At 36.2% G+C, this 18,202-nt stretch overlaps 1 protein-coding gene across 4 annotated transcripts in view; it reads right to left on the reverse strand.

The window, feature by feature from the left end:
* FAM120B (family with sequence similarity 120B) overlaps positions 1-18,202 on the reverse strand; it is a 75,898-nt gene that overhangs the window by 45,906 nt on the left and 11,790 nt on the right. For all 4 annotated transcript variants that reach the window (XM_035321878.1, XM_035321877.1, XM_035321875.1 and 1 more), the window contains 4 exons: positions 16,344-16,524; positions 10,676-10,771; positions 4,382-4,554; positions 477-569 (listed from right to left, as the gene is read on the reverse strand). In XM_035321878.1, coding sequence (XP_035177769.1) covers positions 477-569; positions 4,382-4,554; positions 10,676-10,771; positions 16,344-16,524 — 543 coding nt within the window. The remainder of the gene's footprint in view (positions 1-476; positions 570-4,381; positions 4,555-10,675; positions 10,772-16,343; positions 16,525-18,202) is intronic.

Raw genomic sequence — 18,202 nt, forward strand, 5'->3', positions numbered from 1 at the left:
CAATAGGTCTTCACTATAGTGGGCCACATTAGGTAAGAAGACATTTTTTCTACCTGGATTTATGTTCTGCTGCACGAAGTAGTGCCAAGCTTTATTAAATGTAGTGATTTTCAAACAACTGATGGCCTGAAACACTGTCCTCCTCAGGAAAAAGGAATGAAGCAATGTATCAAGATGGGATTAACCATTAAAAAATTTCCATCAGCTAGACATCCAGAAACCAAGTCAGGAAGAAACCTGAGACTAATTTGCTCACCCTAGGATCCCAACCACTAGAGAATATCCCTTCTATTGTTTTTTCTAGATGATTAACAAATATAAATATTCGAATTAGCTGTACCACATTAAAAGCCTACTATTTTCTGTGATGATCAATTCCCATATCTTAAAAAAAAGATAAAGCAGAATTCTCCCCAGAATATTTATTCCTGAGTTACCATGAACATTTATTGTTACTCAATTATTCCAATCAATACCTGCAAACGTTCCAGCTGAGATGCTGACTTTCCTCTGAGGCAGAGAATGAGAGCCACAAATGCATGTAAGTCTTCCAGAGATAGGCTATGGACCTAAAACAGAGATGAAAGAAACACATTGTTTGAAGGCTCTCAAGAGAACCTGTCAAAATTGGCGCCTCTTTTTCTCAAGCACATCAAACTTAAATCAATGACCTCATGGAGTTATGACAACCATGAATGTACTGTCTAGGAAAATATACTTAAATAGAACAAAAAACTTCCACAATTTGAATGAAGCGCATAGCTCACCATACCTATGTATAGCATATACACATGATTTCGACACATCAAACAAAATGCCCACCCTTCACATGTTCCCTTCTCCTATTCCCTTTAAGTTTCTTAATAACAGGAATTTTCTTCATATCCATACTTCAAATGCTTACATGGTTACCTGTTGGAAATTAAAAAAAAAAATAATCTAAACTATTACAATTACCTATTTTAAGTTAAATTTCAGGATTGAAAAAAACATACCTGGATTCTTTCACTAGGTTACATAGTGATGTGAGAAAAACTCAAAGCTCTAATAAAACTACACCTAAAATGCTTAAGTGAGAAAACATGAAGGAAAATTCTAAATTATTGTAACAGTTCACTCAAATTCTACCAGAAAATGGAGAATATGGGGCATTTACTGATGTGAAAAAGTATTCTGGGATTTTGCAGATGCACATGGTCAACCTCAGAGGAAAGACAGTGCCTCTGGAGCAGCTGGACTGACTCCCTGGCTGTCTAATTCTGATCATCTGCTTCCTCTGTAAGAACAGTCAATTATAATTGTGCAACAAGACAAAATATCTGCTACAATTGTTGAGAGTACAAAGAGGACTCTTAAGTGAGATCCACAAGGCACTGTAATTCAGTATCAGCTAGAACTTGAGGGAAGGTTTCTCTTGCAAAAGTGAGCAAGTGTGTAATGTGGGATTACAGTACAGCTAAAAGGCTGCCTACAAATTTGCTTTGTCTGTCTTTTAACAGCTTGATTTTCACAGAATGTTGTGCATATCCCACTTCAGTCTCTTACGAGTTTCTATTAAGGGTATCATAAATTACAAAGTAAGAAAAAATAATGAAGGAGAAAAAATAAAATATTGATGTAAATGAACAGAAAAAAAAAAAAACAATGCTAAGAAGCCATCTATGATTACATCATTCATTTATTTGCTTAAGAAGAGTAATCCTCAAGATATAAATTACTCAACCACTAATGAGAGTTGTTTTATTTTGCTTTTCTCATCAGGCCTTGTTGCTTATCCCATTGTAAAATACTTTCCTCTCTATGACGTTATTAAGACATGCATAATGTGAGGGATATCAGCGAAGTTTTAAGCTTCCAATTGTTCCTTGGTATTCATTAACTCCACCTGGCTGCTAAGATCTGATAATGGCCCTACTTCATTCACCCTGTATTTCAAGTCAGGTGTCACCCTTGTGTAGATGACAATGCATCTGCAAATTTTATCCATTGCAATAACAAAGTGACTTACATCTACAGAGCAATTCTTAATACGTGCACAATTTTGTCCTAAGAAAAGTAAGTCAAAGTCTTTTTGCAAATACAACACGAAAAGAAATGTCCCCAAGAGAGTAGACCAATAAAAATGTTTACCAGTGTCAAAACATTTTAGAGAAATACTTCATTCAGTATCCCAACTCAGTGAGTAATCACACTTGCATTGTCAGATTTCTTCTAAAAATGTAGAAGCTTAAAATATTGTTTCTGTTTCCCCTTTCCTCAGAGGCTCTACAGTTTCATCTCTGAAGTGATTCACTCCTTTCGCCATTTTAAAAGACATTTAGATGTCTTTTTATTGTCATTTTTTCACTATTTTTCTTCTCAATTGGAGTACATTTGAAAAGTACCCTCATTGAAAAAATTACTCTTCATATCATGCTTTATATGCTGTTACGGCACACAGTTTGAGAAAGCCTTGTTCGTCAGTATGCTGGTTCCAAAAAACAAAACAAACAGCAACAAAAAAACAAACACAGATTTAGGTTGGTTTAAATGATATCTAACAAAATTGTTGAGAAGTTTATTTCTCCTTCATATGACCTGATGGAAGTGATGGTGGCATGCAACTCCTTAATAAAAATTCAAGACTGGAGTGTAAAGACAAGAAATTGGTCACAGTTAGACAAGCATTGTTTTCTCAGCTACAAAAACAAATGGATGCAGTACTGTCAGCTCAGAGCATGGCTTCTGACACTTACTCTTGCTCTTCCTTTCAAACACACCATGAAAACAAATGGACAACATCAGAGAACTAAAAAAAAAAGAGTTAAAAACAACTAAGCAATGAAAAACATTTTGATCCGAATCAATTTGCTAGTCTGGTTCACAGGGTAGATTGTATTTATGCTTCTCAGACAGCAGAAGAGAATCAGGAAAATGGGACAGGTGTTGAGAAACTGGTACTGCCATGAAAAACCTTCCATCAAGCTAAGCCCTTTTAACATGATCTTTTCTGCTAGTCTTCTTCCTGAAATTACAAGCTGCAAAGCTGTTTTCCCTCTTTGTTTTTAATGTTAGGCATTGGATAATAAATTCTGAAGATCATATCAATAAACATTTTTTTTCCACATTTTATGAATATGCTGTGATCAAGATTCAGTAGATCTACACATCTGTAGGTGTTCTATCATGTTACTCAACTTCTTAATGCCACTAAATAAACCTTCCTCAAATAATTTGGTAATCATGCTAAAACGGTGTATAGAATAGCATGATAAATGAAGTGAAATCATATCATATCCAAATACAAAAAACACTTAAAGTATGTTTTTAAAGCTAAGTACACAATTCTTATCTTGTTGAATTGAAACAGTAAGGCATGAAATGTTGCTTCATGGCTTTGATCTTCAAAAAACTTTCCATTAATATGGAAAGATTAAAGAAAAAAGGAGCTACATGGATCATTTGTAGAATTCCCATACCTACGGCCTCAATGCTTCACCTAAGTTTGAGCAAACATATATGAAGGAAAAAGAATAGAAAAGCCACGGCGATCCTGTTTTCATGCATCATACAACGCTATAACTCTGTCATTGAGGCAAGTGAAGTATGAAGAAGCAAAACAAGAGACGAAACAGTTCAGTGTAAGTAAACGTGCAACAAAGCTTATCAGATTAGATAAAGGCATTCTAATTTTCTCATCCTCAGAGAGGAAAATCTACTTGTGAGATCACCATTTGAAAGGTGGCAAGTACAGACAACATATTAAATACCTAAGAGAAATATAAATAATGAAGTGCTATTGCATTTAATCTTGCATTCCTTTTTATTACAATTAAGGTAGTCTGCAGGCTGCCAAGCATTTGGAATTATAGCAAAACTACTACCTAATGATCCCCTGTTACTCAGACTTTAATGAGAAGAACCATATCCTCCATTCTGGCTTGAAATGGAATAAATTGACAAAGTAGTGTGAAAAAATAGTGAGAGATGATTAAATATTTATACTGTCTGTTTGCCCAGCCCACTTAGTCACCTGAGGGGATGTCTCCTTTTGATGACAATAAGGAAACACTAAGAAAAGCTCTAATTTGCAAGCAGGTCCCCAAAAAGGGTGGGAAATCCCTCAGTTTACACTTTGTCTGTTAAACTGCCCAAGGGGTTTTGTCATGGGCATGTGAGAGTTATTATGAACTACTAAAAAAAAATAAGCTTTTCTCAAACAGGATGATGCATGTTAAATTAAGTAATTAAAATACTGTAATGCAGTACTATTATATTTGATCAACTATGCCTACAGTAAAGATTATGAGAAAAATTGACCACAGGCCAACAAAAAAGAGTTTACTAGTCAATCACACCTATAAGGGATGACAGCTGAAGGAAGAGTAACTGTCCCAGTTACCTGCAGCATTAGATAGGCCAGCAAGCAGCAGAATCCTGCAACAGGTGCTTCTAGAGCTTGGAGCTCTTCCATCAAATCTTGAAGATGAAAGCATGCCAGAAATGTACTGTACCGTTGCTTTTCCACTTCAGGTCCCTTGGCAAACCACAGTGTTTTCAAATTAGGTGTTCCACCTACAAAAGAAATCCATTATTTTATCTTGGCAGCATCAAGATAAAACATGCCTTCCTAAGTAAAATTTGAAAGGAAACAACTGATCTGCTTTTGGCACTCGCAAGGACCACAGAGCGACAGTAAAATGAATTTGACAAAACTTGGCATTTGAAAGAAAAACAAAGTATTAAGGACTCTAATTTAAACAAATTGTATCAAATACACCAACATTTAAGCAGAGTGGGATGAATTCAACTGTTACAACAACACATACAACATTGAGACAGCAGACATTTAGCTTTTGCAAGAAAAATGTTTGCCTTGAAATGTGTGCTTTTCCTTGGTGACCCAGAGCTTTAAATGAGGTAAGTTTCACAATTAAACAAAATGATTAAACAGGATACAACCACATCTTTCTTCTCTCTCCTAGCAACAGTGCATCAGATCCCCTCAGGATGCTAGAATTGCCTTTCTCACAACCACCTGCTCTAGGGAACAAACTGGCCACCTATACCGTTTGCTCTCCACATAACACTGCTGGCATGATTCTTCTGTACCAGGTTCACTAGGAAGTCTGGGGAAGAAAAAAAAAATCAAGGCTATCTGGCACTTCATACTCTCTAGTCTACTGTATGAAACATTACTACAAACACATGCAAAAGAACAGTCATCATTTATGTATATCTTTTCAGGCTTTTCTATAGTACCATTCACCATGGTGTCTAAATGCTTAATATTTATTCCATGTTGCTATCTTCCAACTTGTGACATGTGAACTAATGTAAAATTTGCTCCCCATTTAAATTACATTTAGTCCATTAGCAAAATAAACACTAATGCATATGAAATAACAGACCAACTAACTACTTATGCCTAAGAATCCCAATTAAAGACAGAACCCTACCATAAAACACTGCTGCTTCTGTAGTTAAATAGAAAGGTGTGAATTTTAAATGTGGACCAGTTAGGCTGCATTTGGTAACACCTTTTTTTTGGTGACATGCAGCAGCTGTAGTCCAATTAGGAACAGTTGGTGATAATAAATGTTAAAGTGACAAGGTGTGGAATCTACATAGATGCTGTTTATTTAGCCAAGAAAACTCATTAACCAAATGGTATTAATTTTTCAGAGAGGGTGAAACTAGAAGTTCTTGGTATTTCTTTCTTCATCTCCCTGGTGTATGTTTGTCTTACTATTTTTAAGACCAACTTTCTGTTCAAAAGTTTTAACTATGTAAAGAGCTATCATTGTACAATCCATAAATTTCTAACCTTACTTTGTAGGAAAACATATGTATTACATAAAAAATAACAATAGCTTGATTTGGGTTAAAAATGCAGTTAGCAATATCACAAACACTGGCAGCAACAGGACCAGTATAGACAGCACTGTAAGAGCCTCAGACTGCTGTTTTTGATAGTGGTAATTGTTGCAATGAGAAAGAAAGGAAAAAAAAAAAAATCAAAAGAAAAACAGCACAGTGACTTCGAGGAAAAATAGATATGCAAAGATAATGTGCATAAAACTAAAACAAAGCCAACTTTCCCGATCAAGGCTAACCAACTGTAAGGGGTGAGACAATTTTTAGGTAGGTAAACTTAAAGAGTTTTGATGGCTTCTGCTTTCCCAAAGGTTCACATTCAGCCACATATGGAGAAAGACTCCAAGAATTAGTTAAAGGAAAGTACTCTTTCCATCTGTACTTTTTTAAAATGAATTGCATCCAAGGGTATACCTAATAATAGAAATTTTTCTTCCTTCAGAGTAAAACCACGAACTACATCAATAATCAAGGCTACATATCTATATTGAGAGAGCTCAACAAAAAATTCAAGACATCTTTTCCATAAACAGTTCGTTATACTTTCAGAAGTGACATCAACTTGCGCCTGGGAAAAAGAGGTACTGATGAATTATGAGTTATTTACTCTGGGGAAGAAAACTTGACACTACCTCCTTTTGGAACATACCTGCCAAAACCATTATTTTTATGAAAGGGTCTCAATGCACTCAACAAATAATTAAATCCATGTCATAACCAAGAGAGAGAGAGACATTTATTAACCGTTAGATGAAAGATCAGTAAAAATGAACAAATATTTTGAAGTTTAATGACTTTCCCATGACCATATGTACAGCCAACAACAAACATAAATTCATACACAGCAGACCCCCAAAACAGTCTTCTGCTCTAGTTACAACCTCACTACGTACTTTACAGCAATTAGAAAACATTTCTGAAAGAGAGAAGTTTCCTTGTAAAGGAATGAGAAATATTTTGCTTTCTAAAAACATCTAAATATTTACTAAATTAACTTAAAAAATGACAATAACAACAAACCTGAAGATCAAAAGGGAGTGAAACAGAACAAAACATGCTTAAACGTATAACATATACATCTTTACAGTAAAGATTAGTCAGGAGAAAATTATCTGTCCTATTGGGGTCATAGGAACCATAAGGTCCTGTGAATTACAGAGAGAATTTAAACACTGCATATGATTATGCCTCTTCTCAATATGCACTAAATTGTGTGGGAACTGTATTCAGCAGTGTGTAAGCTGTAGTCCTTGGGCACTCCCAGAAAGAGAGCATCACAAAGACCTCTGTGGAAATCTAGAAGTAGTACTTGCCTAAATACAAACACAGGCAAACAACAAGTGAGAGAAAAAGTCATTTCTTATTTTTTCCTTTTTACTCATACATTTAACGACATTGTCATATAGAAAGCATTGTGAAAAACAAGAGCACTTCAAGGGAAGACAAATACTTATTTCACTTGTTTTAACTTAAATAACTGTTTTACAAATATGGAATGCATGTGAAAGTTATGGAATGCATTACCAATATATCATTGAACTTTGGGCTTATACAAAGGTGACCCTCACATTCATACTGACTTACATCATGTCATCATTCTGTATATGGATATAAATGTGTATTATTTACTGTTTGAAGTAATAACTATTGAAATTTCATTTTATAACACCAGTAATAGAACTTTAACATTTCTTTGTTTTACATGCTCATGCAAATACTGAGCAACAAAGATCAATTTATAAAAATGTTATAATGCTTAACAGGAATGCTCATCATTAACTTGTGAAGAACCTTGGCCAATTCTAAAGATGCCTTAAATCCAAATGCAAATTAAATCTGACCATTAAAGAAGCATTCAGAAGACAGTAATTTGAATTTGAGCATACTCATGACATATTCTTTTAAGATGTAATGATTAGAAGCCTTAAAGTATATCCAAACTCCTGAAGTATAAAGTAGTCTGCATGCACAACCAGCTAAAATATCCTACATGTTTTCAGAAATAAAATGGAATGCAGAATTCATACTTTCTCAGTAAAGATTTTTAAATCTCCTGTTCCATAATAAATTGCACACACATCAAATAGATAGTCTACCTTCACAAGATATGGATGTTAAACAGTAATTTCTTAGATCACAGACCTTCTAACAGAATTCATTTCTCAGAGACAAATTTTGGTTTTATTTTATCAGTTTAAGTAGTGCTTTGTCAATGTGTGGGAAACATCACAACCACATTCATTCAAATGAAAGGAAACATTCCAGAAGGGAGATAGAGAACACGAGCAAGCACAGATGATAATTCAGCAGATTCTCTCTCAAGAAAAATACACACACATAATAAACACTGTACTTTAAGCATATTTTAAACTGCCACCTTAAAGTCTTAAGGATTCAATGTTTCATTAAAAAAACTTATATTTGATATATTACCTGCAAGCCTTTTAGATGCAAGACAGTTCTGCTGTTTTATACACACAAAAAAATCCATTTGTCAGTGGAAATTATTATTTTTAAGACCAATGTGGAATTTACATTTAGTGATATACATTATCGTTCAAAATTAATATCAAATAATACTTGTTCAGACTTTTTAAGCTAAATCAAACATGACAGAGTCAAGATTTCACATATATTCTTAGCATATTACTAAACAATGAGCTACTGAACTACCTGTGATGATGAGGCTATCGTTTTTTCCCCAAAAAGATAAAACAAAGAACTTTCCCAGTTTGCCTGCACCTGTGATGTTTCAAATACTTTCTATTAAGGTTTCTTTTTTTTTATTTTTTTTTGAGTAACCTGATCTTGATTGACAGCTTTGAACTCCAACTTCCTTTAGCAACTTCTTTAAGTGAGCTCTAAATACAATCCTTGTCTGAAAAATGTGATGCGCTGTTGAGAACCTTATTTGGTGAATTAGAAAGTCATGCTGTGGAAAATAAAAGATGCATGAGCGAATGTAAGGCATACAAATATGGACTGCAAAAATTTTAGAAAAATATTTGTTCGCTGAAGGAATGACAACAGAGCACTAAAAATAAACACCAGAAGTCCTCCTCCCCTTTTTTAATAGTCTGCTAGAACAGTCTTTCATTACTGATTTAGTAAAGATTATGTCTCCAAAGATGTTGTTTTTACAAACTCCTGATATGCAGTTGCTGCACACAAAGTAATTTGAAATTTACTGTCAACATGAAGGTGGATTCCGTGTGTAGTATGTTGCAGGGCAGTCGAAACAGAGCACATTCCTCTTCATGAAAGGAGGAAGGTACTATATATCTGGGAATTAAAATTTCACAGCAATAAATACAGTATATCTGCCATGCCAACAGAAATGTAATGACATAGGTATCATTTATACTTTGTTGAGTTTTTGTTTGTTTTTACAAATGCATGCTCCCTGACCATTACATGCTGAAATAAAGCAGTTCTACAGGACAGACAAATCAACTTTTACCCTGCATATTCAAATCCATTTGGAAAATTTCACAGCAATTTCATGCTATCATGAAGTCAATTAGATAATCACTCTTCTAATAGCATATCAGGGCTACTGGACAGTGAAACTACTGTATATCAAATGAAGGTTTGTTTGTACTTGTTTATATAACTGAATTCTTTCCAGTTTCTTTCAATAGGATTTTGAAAAGGCTGCTATCTAAGATCAGATGGTTTTCCTTCATACTTGAATTTGAAGACTCTTATTAAATATTACAACTTTTAATCATGAAGATACACGTACCATCTTAGGATACTTTGAGACAATTTACTGCAACTGCATAAAATTAAAAACAGGTAGCTTCTAAAGAACCCCCCCCCCCCCAAAAAAAAAAAGAAAAAAAGAAAGAAAGAAAAAAAAAAGAGCATGCTCCAGCTTGATGTTTATGTTCACTACAAAGAAGTGAAGGCATTTTCCTCAACAAAGTATCAGTGATATATCTATGGAACTAATATATTTCATATAAGAACTAAAAAACTTCCAGCTTCTGATCCACATACTAGTAGCTGAATAGAGATACAGCTGTGAGAATAAAGGTAGAGGGGTTACAAGTCCAATAGCATTGTCAAATTAACAATTAGAACAATTTTCCTTCTGAAATAACAAAAATGATACACTACTGTTTATTTCCTATGCTGAACTTGTACAGCATCATACCATTTAGTGATAACGAGATAAGTGACATACACCATGCCCAATCTTTTAACTACTGTGTACTTCCTCATAAGTACATTCCTAATAATACTGATTTCACAGAGTGTTCAAGAATCTGTACTTTACCAAAGGAAAGAAAATATGAACACACAAAACACTTGATGCTTAAGACAGTAAAAGACACTACACAGAAACAAATAACTGATAACAGATAACTATTTTTTTTTTTTTAATTTGAAACTGGATTCTCTCTTCTGGATTGTCTCAAGTGATCTAAAATGACCCTTTTTTTATATTCTCCACCAATCTCATTAACACATTCTCTCAAACAGCTCAATAGGAGTACTTTAATATGGCCCTACACACCACTTATACTGGCCTCAGAGCAGCGTTTAGAACCTTTAAGGAATTGTTTGCATTTTAGAATGGATGTTTGAATTAGCACCCGGTTTAACAAGACACAGTAATAAAATGTAGCTCAAAGCGGAATCCTAGTATAATTACATAGGGCAATTAAAAGCAATTACAGGCATGCAGCATTTCTAATTTAGCTACTTGTTCTCCACAATCATTTTGGATACCATATCAAACGTCTGATGATATATTTTCCAACCTGATTTTAGTGATGTCATTATTTCAGATTTAAACACATTTTTATTCTACCTGGAAGAGGAGGCTGCACAGGTTGTATCACTTCTGGCTCCTGCAGAGGATTTCCAAAATAGACAAACCACTCTTTCACAGAAGGACAGGCTCCACCTAAACAAAGACAGAATTGGGTGAGTAAGTCGAGTGCAAGCATTGATACTTGCATAGAAGTTGGAAGCAGTGGTGGTCAGGGTTCTAAGTAACAGGAAGTACTTCATAACGACTTGTTTGCTCAACTTCTTTGAAATAAAAACACAGATTAGTTTTAGTATCTTTACGACAAATCATCAGAAAAAGTGAAGAGAGTTTGAATTATGTACCATAAACATGAGTTTGGAGTTGGGAACCGCAGCCAAAAATATAAGTACAAAAGTCTGTGGAAAGCATTCGAAAACATCTTTCAGCCAATTTTAGGCCCTCCCATTCCAAGGCAGTTCAGGCAGGGTGGAGGCATCTGGTGTAGTTTAGGGACCTGTATCAACTACCTCAGCCTCTCGGGGCCACAAATGCAGACAGTCCTTAATATGGTCCTCCTGCCAGTTTGCCCTGATAATTCCTGTATCAGGGCTTACAACAAAATCTTTACAGGAAGCTTTGATGGCTATCTATTGAAAGCTGACAGCAATGGAGTCACCCCAGTCAAATGTAGAGCTTTTAGAGACCAGAGTTCCAGATCTTTTGTCCGGTATAAAAGGATTGTTTATGCCTAATAGCTCAAGTGGCTTCTGAGCCCTCCAAACCCCAACTGCACCCCCTGCTCCATGTAAAGATTAAGGTGTCTCTTAACTTAAAGTTTCACCACTTGAGCCACACGCTCCCCACCCCATACTGGCTTTAAAGCTGAGCTCACATTAAAATCAAAGGGAAGCTGGTACCTTACTTCTCTGTGTCATTTATAACATGTCTGCCATAGGGGTGTTGGGGAGAGGAGGACAGAACAGTCAGTTACCAGTTTTGATTTCTGTTGTACAAACCTGACCTAACCAAGGTTAGTTTCCAGATTCACAGAATTGCATTTCTAAATCCTTCAGCTCTCACTCGGTGTTTTTGAGATACAGGGTGTTTCAGAGGTACTAAGAACAAATCCCTGCCTTTTATCATTAATTCCTATCACTGTGCATTTTAATGCACATAGAATTCTAATGCTGCAATCTGAACCCCCCAAAAATCTTTACCTCGCTTACAACATCAAAGACACACAAACAACAACCAACTCTCCAACACTCTCCTCCTCTTGTCTCCCCTGTCTCAAAAACTTTGGTCACATTAGTTTCCTGTCCTTGTCCATAGTTCAGTGCAGAAAATTCCTGCTGGCATGAACAAGCAAGCAGGATGCCATGGTGCAAGGGAAGAAACACCTCAGATGGGGTGCTAGTCTCAGGGATGAGAGGAGGGGAAAAGAACTTGACAAAATCTGTTTTACTGCCCTGCTTCTACCTTCCTTAAGCATGGACCTGCAGCACAAACTCCCACTGAAGGTGACAGACTGAAGAGTTGGCAGCTGGACTGCAAGGGATAGCAATACATCTGTGCTTACCATGCCTTGTTGTTTGAAAACTGTTGATGTGAACAGTAAAATTAAAAATGCCTAGGCTGGGGGAAAAAAAAAAAAAAAACAACACATTCAACTGCACATTCCAATAGCTGAAGTCTCCAATCTTGATTATAAATCATTGCCTATGATAATGTTTTTCCATTAAGAAAACCTTCCAATTTAATAACCCAAAGTCACTTTCAGAAAGCATTTTCTTGTTTTAGCACTGTTTGAAGCCATTACGTAAATGACTCTGCTTTATCCAATCCATTCAACCTCCTAAATTTTAGCCTGTCTTCTTAAGGAAGCAAGGCTTATATAATTAGGATGTCTGTCTTTTAACTAATTGATGGACCCACTGATCTTTTTCAACTAAATCTGAAACAGCACAAAAGATTTCAACTGTAAGAAACAGCAAAACATTGCATGAAACTGGTGACTCAGCTGACAGATCCTATTAGGGCACCAACTGAAAGAAAGGCAGGCAAGTCAAGTTACCTGCTCTATCTGAATGCACTGGGTGGCCAAGCAATAAGCTAATAGCTATGGAAGACACAGAGTTGAGTAAAAACAAAAGTACATGGCATTTGGGTAGAACAACAAACAAGAGGGGACACACTTGAGAACACTATGTATTGCAGAAGGTCCTGCAAATTCACAGCCCATTAACCTAGCAAGAACCGAATTGAAAGCTAAATGCCAAGTCTTCTGCCATGGAATTATCTCTGGGGAAAAAAGTAGCCTAATTTTTGAAACATTTTCCCCCCAAAATATACATAAAGAGTATCACCAGTGAAATTCAAAAACATCATTTCCTTTGGTTAAATAGACCCTGTATGACCTGTGAAATTGGTGCATTGCATTGCATTGCATTGGTGCACTGCATTGCCTAGCAGCTGAAGGAAAATTTCAGCTACGTGCCAAACACTGAACTAAGAGACTGCTGGAAACGGTGTGCTCCTCTACACCTGCACCAACGCCAATCCTACTGAGCAGTCACTGGTGATAACTGGCAAAAATTCTACTAATGGCCTGTTTTTGACAGTGTCAAAGGCATGGTCAGCCTGGGCTGCTAATCTTAGAACTGGGAGTGATGCCAGGACTTCCAGGAGCTGGCCACGTGTTTAGGCCGCATTACATAACCTTGCAACTGGTGCAGGTATTTCCATGGCCTGAGCTAGTGCCAAAACCTGTTGGCTTTGTTCTGAACTCTTTGTGTACAAAAGAAAGAGCTTGGCTGGCATCTCAGGCTGCGCTATTTACTGTTACTTTTCCCTCCTCCTTGATTTTTTCTAACCGTACAGTTGTTCTAGGAACAATGCTAAAAGTTGACAACTTATGTATCACTATAAAGCAATGTTCCACCTAATGCTCAGAGGAAGCTCTGGTAATATGAATTATATTTTCAAAAAACACAAGCAACAAGTGCTGTACGATCAAGATCATCCCCCTCCCTTTGTTTATTTATTTATTTATTTTTGGTGGGGTCAAAATAAGGCTCTGATTCTAGCAATACTTCAGTCAGTAAAGGTATGCATGTGATTACCATACATCAAACTACAGCCGAAGTGACAGCTTCATGAGCAGTTCTTGCAGCAGCCTTGCTAACTTTTTCAGGTGACCATTGATTTGCTCATCCCCACTCCCTGCTATTCCCTCGGGTTGTTTCACCACAACTGTTTGTGACTACACAGAGTCAGATGGGGAAACAGAACCAAGTTATTTACCTGACTGCAAGAATGTAAGGGAAGAGAGAAAGGGGCTATTTTCAGTTTCTCAATATAGGTCACCGTGTAGCTGCACAAGCAGCTGCACCAGCACAACTGAGAGGTTGCACAGGGACTGAAAGGAATGGCTGTGCAAGAAAATTACACTGGCAGTGGCAGGAAAATAAATGCTGGCAAAGTGGCATGGGCTATGCAGGTGATTTCAAAGGATGTGATGACATCCAGCTCTTATTGATTCATGGGTATCTTTGGCACCTAAAAATCTTAACCTAAATAAACAAACCTAAGAGGTTTTTGTTTCAGGGTTGATGGAGCTGTTTATGTTATTTTTAACATGTTCTTAACTAAAACTGCAATCGCTGCTTTTACAAAGCGTTGGCTGTTTTGTTATCAGTAAATAAGAAGATTTGCAAACTGCAAAGAGGTCAGTATCCAAACCAGGAATCTTATAATTGAGGGATCTTAAGGAATAAAAGCGGGTATACATACGTCTCCACTGCAAACTGGAACATTGTGTAGTTAGCCGACTTGATTTTACAAGAGCTACACTGGCAATTGTTTCTCAATGGCAGCAGGCTCCAGCCTAATTTAATTGGTTGCCTACTTCCAGTAAGCTCTTCTTTTTAATGCTAATCCAAAGTAATTCTACATTATATGACAATCTACATACAGTGTTGTTTACATCTCCCCTTCCTACCCCTCACTGAACTACAAAAAAGTCAGACTTTATCCAAGTGAAACTGGTAAAGGATTCTACTTGCTTTGTAGAGAACACTATTGCCTTGTAGCTCTACAAGGAAATTCATTAAAAAATAATGCTGACATTCACTTACAAATTTCCATACAGAATCTGATTAATGGTCTACACTCTTGACCTGAAAGCAACTATACACTGGAGTAAATACCAACCAACCAACCCATGAACGACTAGGAAGTGACACAGTTAAAGCAGATAGAGGTAGATATAAGCAATGAAAATGCAGATTTATTACAGTAGCAATGCAAACAAGCTCTACCTACCTTTTTGGAAAGGTTAAGGATTGGGGGGTGTTCAACATGATTTACTTTACAAAACTGTTTCTGGAATTTGAAGCATGAACTGAGAGCAAGTAAAACATGTTATCCATGGTTTTATTCTAAAATCACTTTCTTAAAAGAAGATCTCTTTCAAGTCCAAATTTCATTTTCATTACAATACTAAATTAATGTTTCGGTATTTCAATTCTAATCTTCTTCATCTGTCCACTAACACAAATGCAAATCTGCCTACTACCCTGCCATCCTGCAGCAACAATTGTTAATTAGAAGTTTTGGTACTGGTTGTTTCTGAAAACATCAGTGAATATCCTGCTGCGTAGAGGAACAAACAAAACCCAATGAAGTTATAATTGTCTACAAAATTTAGAGGCAGTAGGCCGAAAAATGAAAGATGACAGATGTGCATGACTACTGCTGAGCTTTTTGTTATTCTCTCTAAAGGACTATGTAAACTCTGATTCAGTTTTTCCTATTTTTTCCTATTATGGTATGACTTCAGTCTCTAGTTGGTGAAGGAAGTCAGGTACTTCATTCATATGGCCTTTCTAAGCATGTAGTTTGGATACTAAGTCGATGGTGGGGCACTTTTATCAATACAAATGTAAAGTGATTAACAAAGAGAAAACAGCATATTAAAAAGAATGAAAGTGCAATTTTTCAAGTCACTGTCTAAAAGCCAATGGGAGCATGAAATAAAAGCTACCATAGCTAAAGACAACATTTAAGTAAAGTCTTAAATTGCAAAATTTGTACAAGGATGCACATTAAAAAAATGTCTTACAGTAGAATAGAAGCGCAGAAGCACTTTTGAATAGAAGCACTACCTACTGCAGTATCTTTTTATACAACTGGATAAAGAAATCTTACTTTCTTCCACCTTGATGAAAGAACTAATAATGACTGGCATGACTGCTTGTGTATTACTGCAATAACTGTATTTGCCTATAAGATGTTCTTAAAATGATAGACTTAAAATCAACTGAAGGTAAAATGGTAACTGTTTTGTAGAAGTGTATTACAGCTGACATTATCAGGATGATACTTAGTAAAGCAAAAGAAGGCTTTATATCCTCTCAAACTCTTAAAATATTATAAATGTCTTAGTTTTGCTCAATCTTTTGATGATTAACAACTTTTACAACTTCCCATTTAACAACAAAAAATACATTTTTTAAATCTCTTGAAAAGTACTGAAATTTAACAGCATGTAGAAAAACTACAACTTTCAAGTTTTCTTCTGATTCCTTACAAAGTACATTTCAGTTGCCCACAGTTTTTATTCAAAATGCCATGCAGAAATAGCCACTGAAACAACAAATTCAAGATTTCCTATTTCAGAATTTAAAGTACACTTGAACAATGGTGTAAGTAGCCTAACCCTTACCTTTTCCAGATTCCAACAAGACAGAATAAACATGCTGACGAGCAGGCCGAAAGATGAGTGCCTGTCCAGGAATCTCTGTATCGCGATCATCTTCCAAAGAGTTGCTGCACTCAATCACTCCATTACTCAGGATATTGAAAATTACATAATTTTCAGATTGGATGTGTTGTTCCTTAGCTAACTGTTCAAAGAAAGAAGAAGGCATTATCTCCAAAATTAAGAATTATCAAAAAGTAACAAAACATATCCATTGTTAGAGGAATTGGTACAAGTGGACAGAATGGTCAGGAAAGGAACAAGCACTTTTTCAAAAAATTAGGAGTATACTATATTTTCAGACACTTATCTTTTTATAGATAGGAATTCTCAGGAAACCCATCATTGCCTTTCTTTTAATCACTCTTTGAATTCTTAAATCTTGAGTTTTTTTTTTTTTTTTCACAATACCTTTTTAGAGAGTAATCATGCTTAGAATGAGTTCTGAATTCAGACATGAAAAAATGAGCTGTCCTCCATTATTCACTCTTCTTCAAGAGTTCTTCCCTTTCTAAGAAGTGTATATACACTTCAAAAAAAAAAAAAGTACAACACTTGAGTGAGAGCATGAAAAAACCCAAACCTTTCATTTTACTGTAAGACAAGCTATACAAGACAGCCCCTTTTCTTTCCTGAGAGTAGTTGGACTTGTGTAGTTTACGTAACGATGAAATTAGAATACGTAAACTTCACCACGCTTTTACTTTGTGAGAGCTTTTTCCCCAGAGGAAAGAAATACAGTCTACTCCAGTGAGGAAACAAGGTCTCCAGCCTTGCTGAAAAGCAGAATGACAGCATCAGGCTGCAGGTTGGCCACCCACCAGATGCAGGCACATCAAATGCCTACAGGCAGCCTGGGTACCTACAGGGACAGCTGGTCTGGACCATCTGACAAACAAAGCTGCTCTCAGGCACCGTACACTAACTAACCTGGCCTGGCCAAGTGCAGAGCCAGCAATACTTTCTACTTCAAAACCTCAAACCCGAACTACAGGGGTGTAATTTTCCTGGACCCATGCTTTATGGCTCACAGGCACAGAAGTTTCTCTGCTTGGCATTCCCTGCATGTGTCACACTATCTGTATTATTTGGGTTGCGCCATCTGTACAGCTACCTCAGTCTTTTTCGCAGGGAATTACCAGACCACTGGCCAGAGAAACGCATCATCTCTGCAGGATCCCAGTACCTACAAGCCTAGGGACGCAGGATTTCAAAGCTGCAGTCAAACACTGGCCATTACTGATCTAAACTAATTCTATGGAAAGGTCATACTTTCCAAATAACTGCTCACATGAACACAAAATGAATGACAGGCTTCTGTATAGATTGCCAATCAACAGAGCATTTTCTTATAGCAATAAGTTACTGGTTGCCCAGGAAGAAATTCTTCAGTATTCTTAAGGTACTGAAAGAATATAATCTCCCAAATCCACTCTTGTATACAACAAAACCAAAGAGTTTTCTGAGCATGATTTGAATGAAGCACCACAGGACTTTTTCAAACTTTCACAAATATGAGATCATTCAAAAATGCTAGTTTCTTATCATTTGCATATAACATACACATTCTAATGTACTGAAAAAAAAAACAAGCTGATTTCAAAAGTAAAGTTGTTTTCAATGCTGTATCTTGAAAAATATTTCTAATTTACACATGCAGACAGCTAGAAAGGTATGCTCTTCTTCCCTGGGGGAACCAAGAACAGGAGGTTATGTCCTTGAGGCTGGAACTGAGCTGTGTATACCATTTGTGTGCATTTTAGGTAATAGGCAAGGCAAGTAGAATTACATTGTGGATTTCAAAATATGAAACAAAGCATACA

This window comes from Oxyura jamaicensis, chromosome 3 (assembly GCF_011077185.1).
Source record: "Oxyura jamaicensis isolate SHBP4307 breed ruddy duck chromosome 3, BPBGC_Ojam_1.0, whole genome shotgun sequence".
Taxonomy (NCBI): Eukaryota; Metazoa; Chordata; class Aves; order Anseriformes; family Anatidae; genus Oxyura; species Oxyura jamaicensis.